At 53.1% G+C, this 15,879-nt stretch overlaps 3 protein-coding genes across 3 annotated transcripts; 1 reads left to right on the forward strand and 2 right to left on the reverse strand.

Moving 5' to 3' along the window:
- Nucleotides 1–157: 157 nt before the first annotated feature.
- Nucleotides 158–4,998, reverse strand: NEUTE1DRAFT_127005 (uncharacterized protein; the record flags this gene model as incomplete). The annotated part of the gene is made up of 3 exons (XM_009859060.1): nt 158–2,339; nt 2,403–4,854; nt 4,933–4,998. 3 exons carry the CDS (start codon nt 4,996–4,998, stop codon nt 388–390), a joined length of 4,470 nt encoding a protein of 1,489 aa, XP_009857362.1.
- Nucleotides 4,999–6,086: 1,088 nt separating this feature from the next.
- NEUTE1DRAFT_151012 (proteasome subunit beta type 7 precursor) lies at nt 6,087–7,529 on the forward strand (the record flags this gene model as incomplete). The annotated part of the gene is made up of 2 exons (XM_009859061.1): nt 6,087–6,457; nt 6,592–7,529. 2 exons carry the CDS (start codon nt 6,332–6,334, stop codon nt 7,291–7,293), a joined length of 828 nt encoding a protein of 275 aa, XP_009857363.1.
- Nucleotides 7,530–8,866: 1,337 nt separating this feature from the next.
- NEUTE1DRAFT_127007 (uncharacterized protein) lies at nt 8,867–11,367 on the reverse strand (the record flags this gene model as incomplete). Its single annotated transcript, XM_009859062.1, has 3 exons — nt 8,867–9,135; nt 9,212–9,350; nt 9,423–11,367. 3 exons carry the CDS (start codon nt 11,365–11,367, stop codon nt 9,027–9,029), a joined length of 2,193 nt encoding a protein of 730 aa, XP_009857364.1.
- Nucleotides 11,368–15,879: the final 4,512 nt, after the last annotated feature.

A 15,879-nucleotide genomic window follows, 5' to 3' on the forward strand; every position in this document is an offset into this window, starting at 1 on the left:
TAGCACCCTAATTCCAGTCTATCGTTACGTACCCAAGTACGTAGAGTACCTGCATAGGCCATCAGTACCTTAACAGTGATAGTTGCCATCGAAACTCCCATGAGTTTGATGTGCAAAATCCTCGTTGAATACATCACGCGTGTTTCAGGGCCATTTTGTGGTAAAATTTTACTTCTTCATTCCTCTTGCCATTCTTTCACTCTCATCAGATCTCGATATACTAACCCTACCACTAATCAATACAGCCTCATGTTCCAACTCCTTATACTCCCCAGTCAGTCGTCCTACCCCTCCACCATCACCAACCGACACTGACAACTTGAACTGACATAAACAGACAAACAAACACAAGGCGGGATAATCCAATAGAGTCTGTCAGTCAGTCAATCAATCATCACTCAGCCTCTCCACCCTCGGCCCTTGCTTCTCCAATGCCTTTCTCAACAGCGCCAATTTGCCCTTCCTCCTCACCTCCCGCGCCCTAATATCCTTCCTCTCCTCTTCCGTAAACATTGATATCTTCTTCCTTGGACTTGGGCTAGACGTCGTCGCGGTGGTGTTGCTCCTGACCGACGCCGAGAAAGCGCCAGGGGAGTGTGATTGTGAGAGCTCGATCCTAACTGAATCTCTAGGGGTAAATGTCGTTGAACTTCTCAAGCTGGATGTGCTGGCCTTGAGTGGATTATGTGTAGGTGTAGGAGTGCCTTCTCTGCTCTCTGCTGCTGACCCCCCTTCTCGCGATTGGGATTGGGAGAGTTTGAGGCGCTGGATTTGCATCTCCAGGAGATCGACGTCGCCACTCCTCTTCTCAGCCATGGTCGTCATTTTTTGAATGGTTTTCATGACGGCTTCAACGGTGGGTACCTTTGCGGCACCGGCGAGAGAGACGGCGCCCTTTTCTGCGGCCCTGGCGGCGATTTTGGTCCTTAGTAGGACCAAGGCCTCCTCGGCTTCTGCGAGTTGCTTTGCGAACTGGGCATACGACCGGCGAAGCTCTATCTGTTGCACGCTCTGCTCCCTGCTGAGCGGCTGGGCTCTGATAGTGGCGATCTGTTCGGGGTCTGTTTGGGCAGCGAAGAGCTTGCGCATGTCTTCCTCTTTGGCGCGCATGGTTCTGAGTTCGCGGGATACCTTGTCGAGCGTCGCTTGCGTCTCGGCTATGTCCTTGATGCGGCCTTCTTCCAACTCCCGAGCCAACTGGCCGTCGATGAGCTTGGTCAGCTCTGAAGCTTCGACGAGGACCCAGTCCTCGGGGTTTTCGAGGTCTTCTTTTGTGCGCCCACCCGCCTTGGCGAACTTTGTATGGCCAAGGATAAATGATGCCAAAGAGCGCGAGTTGAGACCGAGGCGGTCGGCCATGCGGTTGATGTCCCGCCACAAAGTCTCGACGGCTGCGGGGACCTCGGAGGAGGGTTTGGAAGAGGGGGCATGGTACGTCTCGAGCTTGGAGTCGACGACAAGGAACTCGTTCATGGTTAAGGTAGGCTCAACTTCTGCGGCAAGTAGTTGCTGGATGCCTTCGTCTTCGGGGTCGACAAGCGCTTGGGCTTCGGCCTCCTTCTTGGCGGCGAACTTGCGCTGGGCAGTCACGTTGGGGTCGACTGGTGGAGGGCCCTTGGGGGTGGTGCTGGCGCCCAAGAGCTGATTCTTGTTGAAGACGGGGGTGCTGGCAGTCCGGGGTCCCTCTTGTGGCCTGAACAAGCTGGGCTGGGCGGTTTGTGTGCTGCGAACGGGACTGGGAGAGTCGAAAGGCCCTGAAGGCTTGGAGAACAAGGGGGGCGCATTCTTGTTCGCCTCGCCAAAGAGGGAACGACTCTGTGGCTCCGCCTCGGAGCGGGAAATGTTAGAGAATGTGCTCGCCCCCATGTTGTTGTTGCTCTTGCCGAAAATGTTTCGGGATTGGTAACGTGGGCTTCCGTTTTCGAAGTGGACGGACATAGTCGTCTGGTCGAGTTCCTTAGAGACATCGACACCGCTACCCTCACTACCCACCTCCGAGCGATCCTCATCCTCATCACTGTTTTCATCCTCTTCTTCGTCGCTCCGCTCCTCGTCTTCTTCACTACCACGCTCCTCCTCCTCTTCCTCTTCCTCGTCCTCATAACCCTCCTCGTTCTCATCGTGCTCCTCTTCCTCCTCCTCTTCCTCCTCCTCCTCAGCCTCACCTTCCTCCTCCTTGCTCGGGCTCCAAGGGACAGGAGGCAACTTGGGAAGATCCTGGGCCTTACTTGGGGTATCGGGAGGCAGTGGAGCAGCCTCCGCCTTCTTACTGGCAGGCTTGGCCTTGCTCGATAAGAAATCTGGTGGCAGAGGAGCTTCATCGCTTTCAGCTTTGGATCCTGTTTCTAGTGGGTCAGCTATTGAAGATGCTGATGATTCACTGGGAAGGAGGTCCGTCTTACTAGTAGTCTCGGGTACCTCCGAAATATTGGCTAGGTTCTCCTTATTTTCTGTATCTTCCTCCTTGACCTTGGGGGACGTCGCCAACTTAAGAGCATCCGCAAACGATTTGGGCTGCGTCTCCGACTTAAGGGGCACCGCGAACGGGTTAGGCTTCGTCTCAGACTTGAGAGGAGCGGCAAACGGATTAGGCTTGGCCGCAACTTCCTCAGTCTTGGGCTTTCCAAACAGATCGGTGAGCGGCTTCGGCTTGGACTCTTCGGTCTTGGGCGCGCCGAACACATTGGAGAGACCACTGCCAGGGGGCTTGGGAGCACCAAATATGTTGTTGGAGGCAGGGGTACCGGCGGGTGTCGTGGACTCTACGTTGAAGATCGACTTGGGCTTCTCGATAACAGGCGTGGGAGCCGCGCTCTCCATGGTCTCGTCCTTGGTTTCCGCGGCAGCAGGCTCGCTCAGTGACAGACCGAATCCACTCCCAAACATAGATGCACCCTTCTTCTCTGAAGGCTCCTCGTTATCGTTGGCGGTCTTGACGTCAGCCTTGAAAGTAGTTCCAAGCACAAAGGGTGATGATCCAAAAGCGGAACCTCCCGCGGGTTTCGCAGCAGGAGGAGGGAACGCTGTGTCAGAATCCATCGAAACTTCAATGCTCTTCGATTCAGCGGGCTTTGACCCAAAAATACTTCCGCCGGAGTTGTTACCGGCGAGAGAACCGAATGCGCTGCCTTCCGACTTCCCTGCAAAACTAGTAAAGGGAGTAGGCGTACTCGCAAAGCTGGCAAACCCACCGGATGACGAGGCAGCACCACCGCCAAAGACCTTACCTGAAGTTCCCGCAGATGCAGTGCTGGTACCACCAGAGGCCCATGGAGAGGCCTTGACCCCCATTCCGATCATGGATGACTGGCCAAAAGCAGGAGCCGCCGCTGGGCCTCCAAGCGCGCTTGGGGCGCCGAAAGCCGGAGCAGCAGCAGCCGGAGCACTTCCAAAGCTGCTGGAGCCGAATGCCGGGGCTACCGCACCGCCACCTCCCCAAGGGGACGTCTTGGCCCCGAGAGATGGAGCAGCACCGAACGCCGAAGAGCCAAATGCTGGTGCAGCCGTAGTGGAAGAGCCAAACGCAGGCGCAGTCGTAGTAGAAGCGCCAAACGTAGGTTGAGGTTGTGCTTGCTGCGCAGGTTTGTTGCTATCCATGACAGCAAGACCAGGGTACGTGGTCCCGTTACGAATCGAGTCGTTGTAAACGATCCACCAAGCCGAGAGGACACCGTCGTTATTCAGTACCCAGAGGCCGGGCAGAGGACCTGGGGACTCGTTGATTTCATCCGTGGGGATGGGCTTATATACCTTGTCCTTAGCGGACAGGTCAAGGGCAGTACCAACAGGGAAGGTTTCCGTCATATCCTCACTCATAGGGAGAAGCGCACGCTTGGTGTCATCGGCGAATTCCGTTGTGGTAAAGGCATTGACGACCGGTTTGTCGGCTGCCAAAGGGGTCTTTGAGCGGGTAAGAAGTCCGATGCTCTCGGTCGCAGTAGAAGACACCAGAAGAAGATCGGTGAGACTCGGAGGGAAGTCCTTCAACCGCAATACTGAATGATGGGGAGCCTTTTCCGCCCCAAATGGCTCGACGGGGTCTGTCATCTTGTTGTAGGTAAAGGTGGCTTGCCCGTTTGGCTGCTGCTGGCGTGTGATAACGTAGTAAACAGACGGATCTTGGCCGCTTGCGGGATTGTAAATTGCCAAAAACACATGATTCTCGAGCCATGCCAGCGAAGACACGTGGTAGTCTCCCACGCCGGGGGGGTTTGGAATATGCGCCTTTTCGGCACCGTCTGGGGTCATCTGAATGATGGAACCGTCCGCCATGCCTGCCACCAGCTGCTTTCCTCGAGTACTCCATGACGCACAGCTAACCTGGGACCGTAACGTTGGCCCGTTGGCTCCCGAGACAAGTTGACGTTCGTTCAGGTTGGCCATGTATAGATTGCCATTGGTGGTGATAACTGCGCAAAAGTGGGCGAACTCGGGTGCCGGGTTGGGTATCAGGGAACGAAGTGCTTCGCCGTTGGTGCTTATCTCAAAAGCGGACTGGGTGGTGCCGTTGCTAAGGGCATCGACATCGTAGACTGCCAGGCCACCACCCTCCTCGGCGGACAAAATAAGGTATTTCTCGTCGGCAGTAAAGGCAAGCTGCGAGACGCGGAGGGGCATAGAGATGGTGGCTTGGGGCGTGAAGGGTCGGATGTCGCCCTCGGCGGGCTGTTCGGCCTCGAAGGCCTTTCGTACGGATTCGGTAGTGGAGATTATGAAGGCATCGGGACCTGCTGCGGCTACAAGGCCCTTGTGCTGGGCGATGCTGAGGAGGGATGCCGTCGGGGCGGGAGGAGGATTCCATTTCGAAGTCAGTTGGACTTTGGCCTCACCTTTGAGAGCAAGGAAGCCGAGGCCCTGGTAGGACACTGAGTTAGCATGACACTAGGGGAGGGAGGTGTCGCGCGCAACAATACATGCCTCTGTCTGGATGACCTCGAGAGCAGGATCCTCTGTAACCCCGCCAGCTGCGCCGGACTGGTTTCCGAAGGCGAACGCCATGGTAGCTAGAGGCACCTCTACCACTGATTGCAATTGTTGTAGTCTCGGTGTAGAGGAAGATGTCTGGATTTATATCACCGAAAGTCGGATGGCATTGGGCCAAGGGCCTTGTGTATAAGGAATGGGGACGTGGATGCGAGAGGCCCTTGTCGATCGAGAATCTTAGTGGTAAGGGTGGAGATGAAGTCGTAGTGACGAATGCGCGGCGGGGAAAGAAGCGCGTCGGTCGAAGTGACTTGGCCGACGAAAGACGGCGACACGGTAGCTAGTATCGTCGTTCGAAGGTCGGTATATTCTATGCTCCTAGCACTACAAGGTACCTCGAGTGTTGGTGGAAGTGGATGGTGCGTGAAAGTGGATTTGGTGGGTTGTTTGGATTAAAAATGGAGAGTCGGCTGGATGGTTGTCGATAGTCTGTTGACTTTGGAAACTGACCAGCTCGGATTGACGGTCGATAATCCCGGTGTGGGTATGGGATGCGGTTGACGACAATAAAAAAAAAAGAGGAAAATAAATGGCGACAAAAAATCCCTCCACAACAATAGAGTATGGCGATGTGGTGGTTGTGGTGTCCTCCAAGGAAGTCTGTCTCGATGCACTGCAGTGGTGAGTGCTCTGCCTGAGCCGACCTAACTTTTGACTTTCAAATTGGAGACTGACGCATTGGACGTCAGACGGGAACCAAGAAGAAGACGCGACCCATGATTTTTCTGAGAAGGGCCGCGGCGGACATCTTTGCCTGCCGTGTGCCCGTGTCCGGGTGAGCCAAGCTATCACCCAACCCCTGCAACAACAGCATGAGAGTATGATGTGAGTCTAGCCTGATCGGGTTAAACCTCATCACGTGTAGAGGAGCTTTGGGCCATTACCACAGATAACCCTGGGTTATGGTCACCACTAACCCTGGCAGCCCTGTCTACGCGGTACCATAGTGCGCAACTGGGTGCTCTTGCTCGGCCGGCAGGGCAGCAAGCTCTCAGTGGACAAGAGTGGGCAGCTTTCAGTGGGGGAGGACCTGGAGGCGGGCAGCCAGCAAGCGGGCAACCAAGCAACAACCGCCCGCCTAGAGAGGAAGGCAGCTTCTAGCCTCGTCATCAGCTACCAGGTATCAACTGTACAACTGAACATCAACAGCAACATCACCAACTTGCCCCCCATTCCAGTCACTTCCCGTCATCCATCAACCTACACAACCAAACCCACGACGACCTTGCGGCAAACAGCTCCGCCGCCTCTTCCTGCCACGCCCACAACCAACAGCAGGCCGCCGATTTCACGACACCCTCACGATCCCATACATACATAGCCATCAACTAATACCCAAGCCGAAACCATGCCCGGCTTCGACTTCTCCAACTACAACCGCAATGCGGCGCTACACGCCCGCGGCGTTCCGCTTCCCAAGGCCACCAGCACAGGAACAACCATTGTGGGCTGCATTTACGACGGTGGTGTAGTTGTGAGTACAGCGTCATTCTGTCCCTCTTCCATCATACATTACACCCTGCATGCCACAGCTACCTAGCTGTCACCACACCCCATGTTCCCATCTACCCGAGCAACAACTCACTAACCACTTGTTCCCCCTTGCAGATCGCAGCCGACACCCGTGCCACGTCCGGTCCCATCGTCGCCGACAAGAACTGCGAAAAGCTGCACTTCATCGCCCCCAACATCTGGTGCGCTGGTGCCGGTACCGCCGCCGACACGGAATTCACCACGGCCCTGATCTCCTCCCAGCTGGAGCTGCACTCTCTGTCGACCGGACGTAAGCCGCGCGTCGTGACGTGCATGACCATGCTCAAGCAGCATCTCTTCCGGTACCAAGGTCACATTGGCGCGTACCTCGTCGTTGCGGGCGTCGACCCGACCGGCACCCACCTTTTCACTGTGCACGCGCACGGTTCCACCGACAAGCTCCCCTACGTGACCATGGGCTCCGGTTCGCTGGCGGCCATGTCCGTCTTTGAGACGCAGTGGAAGCCCCAGCTGAACAAGGAGGAGGCCATGAAGTTGTGCAGCCAAGCGATCGAGGCAGGTATCTGGAACGATTTGGGTTCGGGAAGTAATGTCGATTTGGCGGTGATCACGCCCGAGAAGACGACGCTGCACAGAGGCTTCGTCAAGCCGAACGAGAGGACCCAGAAGCTCAAGAGTTACAAGTTCAAGAGGGGCACGACGGCGGTGCTCAATGAGAAGGTGATTAAGAAGGAGGAGATGGGGAATTATATCAGCGTGGTGGAGCTGGCAGAGGAGACGCCGGCGAGCGGCGACAAGATGGAGGTTGATACATAGAGGGCCGCGGTCGACTGATAAGCGTTGTCCATGCCGAAACGCTCCGGGCCACGACGAGGAGCGAGGCTGGATGGATGATCAAGATGAATGAGATAAGCGATCTGGAACTTGAGCCATGATTTGGGTTACAGGCCCTAAAATGGCTCTCTTGTGCATGATTGCTAGACAGAAAGGTCGACGCCTCCCAGATGGGGTAAGAGATAATGACAACTAGAACATAGTTTCCTTTCTCCCAAATGTGGTGATGACCTATTGATTACAAGCTGACTGTATTGATACGGTACTGATTTGACTGCCCTGGCCTATGTTCTATGGACCTACCATGCTCACCATTTCCATCTTTTTTACATCAGCGCTCTTTCTCGAGTAGTCTTGAGTATAATATTGTAGTCACACCAGAATGGATGATTCGCATAGGTACACTGTTACACAAGGCGACAAATGGAGGCAGTTTCAGTCACCGCAGCTTTAGTGTAGATGCGAAATATTTGCTTTTTGTTCTTCTTTCAAAATGCTTCCATTCTCCTTTTCTCTCTCTTCTCCCCTCTCTCTCAGCTTCACCCCCCTCAACTTCCACTTGGTATATGTCTCGCTGTCTGTCTGACTGTCTGATGTATTTGTAATTTCTCCTCTTCCTCCTCCTACTTTCACTCCTCCTACTCTCGGCGGCCAGGCTAGGTATCAATAAATCAAAGCCACTTTGCTTCTTCCCCAAAATGACGAGAAAAAAAAAAAGAAGAAATTGCTTTCTCAAGAAAATCCGGGCGAGCTATTTGCGCCAAATACCTTACTCCTTTCTGCCTCTGGTCCTTTCACGGACAACAGAGGCGAATCGAGTTAGTCTTTCTTCGAAAAAAAATACAGCGACACATTGTGTAATGATGTCCTTGTCTAAATGGCGGGATGAAATATATGCAAAAGCCCTTCGTCTTTTTTTTTTTTTTGTTCTGCCTCGTCCTTCCACTGACTGACTCCCCTCTGTCCTTGCGCTCTGCTATGCCTGCCCGCCTGCCTGCCTGCGATCTTCCGCTCCTCGCTTGGCTTGGATGAAAAAAAAAGAAAAGAAATGGAACGTTTTTTTCTTCAAACCCTCCCCACCACCGAAATGATACAAAGAAAGAAAAAGTGAACATAGAAGAAAAAGCGAAAACGGAGAGAAGAAAAAAAAAAAAAAAAGGAAAAAGCGAAGGTATAAAACACGAAGGGGAAACCAGAAGAGAAGAAAAAGAAAACACTCAAACAGGAGGAAAGGACAAGCAGGAAAAAAAGCGAATGTTGCTCATAACGTACAGAGTTTTTGGAAAGAATATGTAAATGTAAATGCACAGAGAAATCGAGCTGTCCGCCGTACAAAATCACAGCGGAAGCACTCAACAGCAGCAACAATAACAACGCCCCGTAGCCATGCACCCAGCGCCTTGTAACTCCTTTTCCGAAGACTCTCAAAATGATGGCCCAACCGGATGGGAATTTTTGTATGCTGTATAGAGAAGGGGGGGATGTATGTATAAACGGGTTGTGGATATTTGGAATGGGTATTTGGTGCTTGTTTTTGTGTTAGATGGGATTGAGATGCATTGTCGTTATCGTCAGTTGAGGAAAGATTCCAAGTTTGAGTGTTGGAGATCGACAAATGAATGCCCTACCGGGCCAGATGGCGAAGAGAACCTAACCAAGAATAAAGTGCCGGGTATAGTCGAAGATAACTGGAAACCGTCGTGCTGTTAGATCCCTCAAGAATGATTCCACCCAAACAGCGTTTTCCTAGACTTGGACTTGTTGCGTGAGTGTTTCGAGTCTTTCCCGTCTTTCGGATCATCGGCGTATTTTGGTTTGTGAATCCTGTTCCTTGTTGTCAGCCTCCCTATCCCATATTCCCAGCTCGAAGACAGTGAGAAACACGAGGATAAAAACTTACCAGCTGTTTCCAACCATACTCATTCCCTTGGCCTCCGCCTCTCGGTAATACTTGGCACTCTTCTTCAAGTTCTTCTTGCATCCGATACCCTGGGCATAGCAGAACCCAGCTTCCGCTAGAGCGTCCACGTCGCCCCACGCTATATCGTTTCCTTGTCAGCAAATCGACTCCCTCTCGCAAACCCTCACACCAGAAGAGACAGAAGACTTACACCCGGCAATCTCAAAACACCTCAACGCCAAAACCTTGTCCTGCTCAATTCCCCACCCATTCATATGAGACACACCCAACTCGTAAAGCGCCAACGCAAACTGCGCCTTTCTCGCCTTGTGCTCCACCTTATCCACCGACTTTCCTTCCTTTGTCTTGTCGTCATCTTGCTGTAATTCCAAATTGACACTTGCCGCGGCCTTTCTGAGCCATTCTACTCCCTCACGTTGGTTTGGTCTCATACCCCATCCGTGTCGGCAGGCGAGGGCGTAGAGCAGCATACCCGTGGGATGGCCTTGTTTTGCCGCGTGACGGAGATGCCACGTAGATTCTTGCAGTGCACCCTTTTCGTGCAGGGCAACGGCTTTGGAGACGTGCTCTTCGGCGGTCATTTCGGCCATGGTCTGATGGCCGGTGGCTTGGCCTAGAGAGCGTGTAGCTGTGAGAGTGGCTGCTGTGTCGTGCGTAGCAGCGATGGAGGGTGCTGCTGTCGACGTTGGGGTGGCCGTGGGTGTGGCCGTCTTGTTTTGATTGCTGTCGGGTGTTGGAGACGTTGACGGTCGGGCGCGCTCGAGGGCACTGTCTGTTGAGAGGCGACCAATGGCTTCTGGCGACGGTTGCCGTGTTGAAGCTGACCTGGGGACCTCGAGGCTTACCTTGCTTTGCTCGGATGGTATCTGCCTGAGGCGGTCTTCGGATAGGCGAGGTCCTACTGAGCTCGATGGCGATGGAGGAAGCTGTCCGGATACGTGAGCACGGGGGAGAAGCTCATTTGAGGTAGGCAACGGAGGCTGCTCGTTGGTAGTGACCTGCCTAAGGGGCGTACCAAACTCAGGCCTCTCGTCTTCCGCCCGCCGAACTGACTTTCCTCGTGGCAATGTGAACTGCACATTGTGGAAGGAGTGGTTACCGTCAGGGTCAGGGAAACCATCGCCGTTCATGCTGACCGGGGTATGCGCCTCATTATCAACCAAGACAAACGACGCATGGCTGTCAGAAGACGGCTGGCGAGCTGGAAACTCGAAGGAGGGGGTTTCTGCCCGACTCATGGGCATGGAAAAGTTCATAGATGGTTTTTGCAGTCCGGACATGTCCGATGCAATAGAGGGCGACCGTTGACTGCGGCCCATAGGAGACAGGATGCTGCTGCTGGTAGACATCTTGCGGGAACCCTGAGAGACCTGAGAGTGAAACGATGTTCCCAACGAACCAAGCCCATCCTCGTCAGTCGGTTCCAGGGGCGAAGACATCATGCTCGAGGATCGCTTGGGGAACAAAGGGCGAGGTGGCAGCAGGCCACCCTGTACGTGCTCCGGCGAAGTCATAGCCCGAGTCAAAGTCGGTGCCGACGGTGGTGAGCGCGCCATGCTCTCTCGGGTTCCCATGGCCGAAGCCGATCGTCGCTCAATTTCGGGGCTGCGGTCGAGGGGCTGGGGCGATTCCTCCCTACGGGCTCCGATTCCGAAAGAGATCTCTCCTTCTACGCTTTCGGCATCGAGGTTCGGTCGAGCGGGCATCGGAACGGATGACTCGATTGGGGTGGGTGGGATGCGGCTCATGCGCGGGTGCATCGACTTGGGTCGGTTGCTCACGTCCTCGTCCACCTCGTGTCTCAGGCCCAGGCCGACGTTGTGCTGCGGTGTGTAAGCCTCATCGCTTCCAGAGTCTTGGGATAGGGAGCGAAAGTATTCGGAACGGCCTTGTACAATTAACGGGCTATCGGTAGTCAGAGGCGGCAAACGGCTCAAGCGCCGGCCCTGCCTTGCGCTCTCTTCAAGTTGTTTGGCAAGCAGCCGGCTCTGCATGGCAAAAGCATCCAGAGGGGAGAGCTCTGGGGGCGCCTCGCCGGCGACATGGAGTCGAGGGGATCTCAGTGGCCTTGAGACGGACATTGCTGACTTGGACCGTATGTCGAGCTGCGCTGGACGGCGTGGTGTGGACGACATGATGGATTCTGTGTCGGCCGTGTCGGAACCCATTGGATGTTTGTTCCGTAAGGAGTCGAGAAGGCCGAGAGAAGTTTCCTAAGTCGGTGGGTATGGATCCGAGTATAAAGGTCGGATTCTGGCGAGTCGGCCAAGAGGCCGCAACGTCACAGCGAGAGTCGAAAGTGTAGATTTCGAACTAAAGACGGTGCATCAAGTATGAGGAGGTCGAGTTTGAACGACGGACAGGTAGCGAGCGTGGTGTTGGTCTGTGGTTAGGCCGTGTGGTTCAACGAGCGTTGTTGCCGTCGTCGAGTTCGAGGACAGGCAGAATCGGTGGGTATCCCGGATAGTAATGCAGATGCAGGGACTCGAGGATCCCTATTCTCCCCTTTCGTCGAATGGACTCGTTCGAGAATGGAGGGGGGTGGCAAGCGAGTGTCGGGTGGTGTGCGTCAAAGCAGGTTTTCCGATGCTGGAGAAGGGCGCATTCGAACGGTCGACCTAACACGGGGTAGCTGTCGTGCTTGGTGAGGTAGGTCGACGATGACGGGACGACAGCGAATCAGTCCTAGCAGTGGCCCATGGGGGGGTGTGGTGGACTGGAATCTGGTGGACGGGGAGTCGCAGCGATCGACAACGAGTGACTATAATTTAATTCGGACGGGGGGTTTTTGTCGAGGATATGATGGCCGAGGGTAGTGAAGGTGGTTGAGGAATTGCGACTCGGCTCTCGGATTGACTCGCTCGTCTCTCGTTCGGCTCTCGACTGGAAGCGAATGGATGTCGTCCTTGGTATTCTCCTAGGTTAGGTAGGAAGAATGGGAGGAGACGTGTGTATAGAGGAGGAGGAGGAGGGGGACCTCGAGGGTTTGCAAGTGATGGTGGTAGTGAGGGTCGGGTACCTCTAGGGATGAAAGGAAAAAAAAGACAAGACAACGACAGGGACACCAAGGTACTCCGAGTCGTGGAGGAGAAGGGAAAAAAGGTAGTGTAGGTAGGCAAGGTAGGAACCAAACAGGGGGACACCGGTTGTTTTGCCCGAGGAAAGGGAACAACAAAGTCAAGAAGACATTGATGGAGTCGAAAAAGTGACAATGGATGGAAGTAAAGTGGACATGCATGGGCGAGCGAGCAGAAAGTGGAATCGGGGAATCTCGAAGCCCATTTGCTTGTTCTTTGCAATTGTCATCCCAACTCTCTCAAGGTTCAAGGGAAGTTCATCTCTGTGGGCAGAGAGAGGCATCCATGGACGAACGGGTCTGGCGGGTCCCTGAGAAAAACGGTCTGTTAGGCCACGAGCGGGCCAACACTACGGGACCAATGACGGGGGCACCTTCACTCACTAACTGACACCACTGTAACCTCGTCTCAGCGCGTCTGATGCACACCCTTTGGTTAGCACGCTAGCGTTCGGGCATCGAGTGGGTTCATCTGGGGATATTAAGTGGGCCGGATGGGCGGGCGAATATTGCGGCTAGGCTGTTCACGGTAACATGTCTGTAATTGTGTTCCAAAAATGAAGGGCGCTAGAGTGGAACAGGAATAGCTGTGTGGATGGCGTTCCCTCACGTTCCTGAAAGCATTCGAGATTGTGGAAGACGATGCAAGACACTCACTTCATGAAAGAAAGAGCGAACGATGCAAGACACCCTCTTACTGTTGTCGCTCTTACTGTTGTCATTCGCTAGTAAGGTACTACTTGCATAAGGTAATGAGTACTAGTGTAGGTACATACACGCTCTTACGTGAAAAATACAACCAGAGGTAGGTACCTACCTACCTACCTACCGACAACTTGACTGCAGTGATTTTCCATGCATGATTTTCCTTTGTCGTCAACTCCAGCGACTCGTCTTCATCGATAAGTATCCTCCACTCTCCAGGACTTGATCTCCAGAAACGGTCGAACATCTGCATCTCGAAACCACGCAACATCCACCGGATTAAGCCCCATCTCTCCAAGATCTGCAATGGTATCACCGGTCCCCCTTTTCTCCAGGTCTCTTTTCTGATACATGGCAGCCTATCTCTTGACCCCTCAAATGCATCTCGCAATAGGTAGAGGTAGGGGCTCTATACAGTATTTTCATAGAGGTACTAGACCGACCTGACCACACCGACAACGGCACAACGGCACAACGGCGCCCCCCTCATCACGATACACTATGTAACGTGGCACATACATACAGAAATAGTACACTACTCATCGCATTCGAATGTCCAGCACATCCGTTGGGTTCCGTCATGCTTCAAAGCAGTGCAACATGACTCCAAAATCCTCAAACCTCTTGCATGGCGCCAAGCAACTCTAGATGTGGTCCATTTCTCCTAAACGGCCCCCTGGTCTCCCCATTTGACGTCTCGACCAGGGGCATTGCTTGCGGCTTATAAGACAATAGAACCCCTATAGTCGGAAAATGCACGTCTTTGGGGCCGGAAATTGTATGGCTGTCAGGTGCCCATCTCTCCTGCATGAAGCATTTTTTGAACTGTCGGTCTCGCTCGGGATTTGTTGAAACAACGTCGATGATGCTTCACATGGCTTTTCTTTTTTGTTGGCACGGTAGCAACCAGAGGTAGACCGCGAGAGAGGAGAGAGTTACAGAAAGCCTTCCGGTTATGAGCGCTCATTGATCCGTCGCCCAGAGTCAAGCCTTTGTCCCTTTTTCCCTTTTGCTCGGCCAAATCTCGTTTTCTCTCAAAACTGATCAGTCAAGTCACGGCCGACCGTCCGACGGCCCCGCTCGGGATGATACGCGATCGGATTCCCAATGCGATCCATCTATCCACTAATCTCTCAACCAACACTTGACAAGAAAAGAAACGAAACGACTACGGCAAAAACAATTAAAAAAAGAATTCGAGGTACACAACACATGCAAATCTGTTTGCTGCCTCCATCATTACCTCGTGGCACATGGCACAGGGATGGATAGAACCCGCCAACTCAATCTCGTGTCGATGTCGTGCACTGATGGAAGACTGGAAACGAGGAACCCCTTCCCGTCCGGTTACACGTGGGAGATGGTTGGAAACACTGGGATCTTGGTTAATGAGCCCTATGATGAGGTTTATAAGTAGGGACGCGGTAGGCCACGGCAGGGAGATGAAGCACCTCTTTTGGTAGAGATGAACACCCACCAATAGCGGGTCTTTTTTTTTTTTTTTGTTCTATTGTTCATGATATCTTCTTGGCTTCATCAGCACTTTTGATGACCTCCGTTTCTTGTCCAACGTTCCTCAAGAATGCCGCTGACGCTGTCGTGGTCAACTTAACACAAGCATAGCCGCTGCCGCTGCCGCTTTGTACTTACCTGTAGCCACTGCACCGAGAGCAAACACGGGTTTTGCCACCACGTCGCCATCAGAGATCAAACTCAGCAGTACCGTCAAGGGAAAAAGAAAAAAAAAAGGAAAGAATGGAAGAACAGAAGCAAAGAACAGCGAAGACGAAAACGGACAACAACAGTTCAACATGGCAGGGGTTCTCCACGATTTCCGTTGAATGCAGCACTCACGAAAGCGCAATGTAGTCTTCAGCGGGACCTGCATCATTCGCTGCGTGCTGCATGCCATGCGCACAGCGCTGTCATTTTGCGATGCGAGTGCTGAAACGAGATGAACTGGACACTAAACAGAAGGGAAGTTCGGATCTTTTTCCCATGGCCGCTAAGCCCTTTTGGGATATCCGTTCGTCTTCTTATGATTTTGTTGTTTTCTTTTTCTCTCCTTGCTCTCACCGGTACGAACGAGAAATCATGCTTAAAGTTCACCTATATACGGCAATTCCTTTTATTCCTGTAGCGTTCATTACCACGATTCTAGCACATCACCACTGTGGTACACACTCTCTGATATGCGTTGAACCCTGCGGCCGAGCATCAATGCGAAGTACACGGCTACGAAGACACCAACAAAGGCTGGGGGAAAAAACGGGACTGGCTGCGTCCAGATCGCCATCACCGTCGCAACGACCCGATTTCCCGATCCTTTTCAGATCTCCAGCTTGAAAATCAAAATCTAGACCGAGATCCTCCAAGTCTAAAAGTCTTTGAGTCTTTGCCAAGTAGATCCAGCAACCCCAACAACGAAAGAAGAGGGAGAAAAAATGCGGGAGAGTCCAGGTCTGTCATTTGCTACAGTACAGTATGTATACCTTTCAAGGTCCATCAGGCAGCTTTTACCATGCAGCTTCTTGCAGTTTGCTGGTGCTAAATCTCGAACTTGTCTGGTATTCAACATCTCGTCTTCAATTGAAAGAAACATTACGGGTACAGTCTACAATGCAAAAACACTTTGCGCCTTCCATCATCTAATTGCCCACGATGGAAGTCTTCAGACATCCAAACTGAGATCTAACCGAGCAACTGAACCTACAGAAGGCAGAGTAACACCTAAGTACCTCTCTACCCAAACCAAACCAGAACCCTCATCGTGATTTGCCACGTTAACCATCACAAGCAAGCATGGCGAGGTCTGACGATGTCTGAGGTAACTTTAATCCAGAGACACCCAAGTCAAGACACACAA

The sequence above is a fragment of the Neurospora tetrasperma genome (assembly GCF_000213175.1).
Source record: "Neurospora tetrasperma FGSC 2508 unplaced genomic scaffold NEUTE1scaffold_81, whole genome shotgun sequence".
NCBI lineage: Eukaryota > Fungi > Ascomycota > Sordariomycetes > Sordariales > Sordariaceae > Neurospora > Neurospora tetrasperma.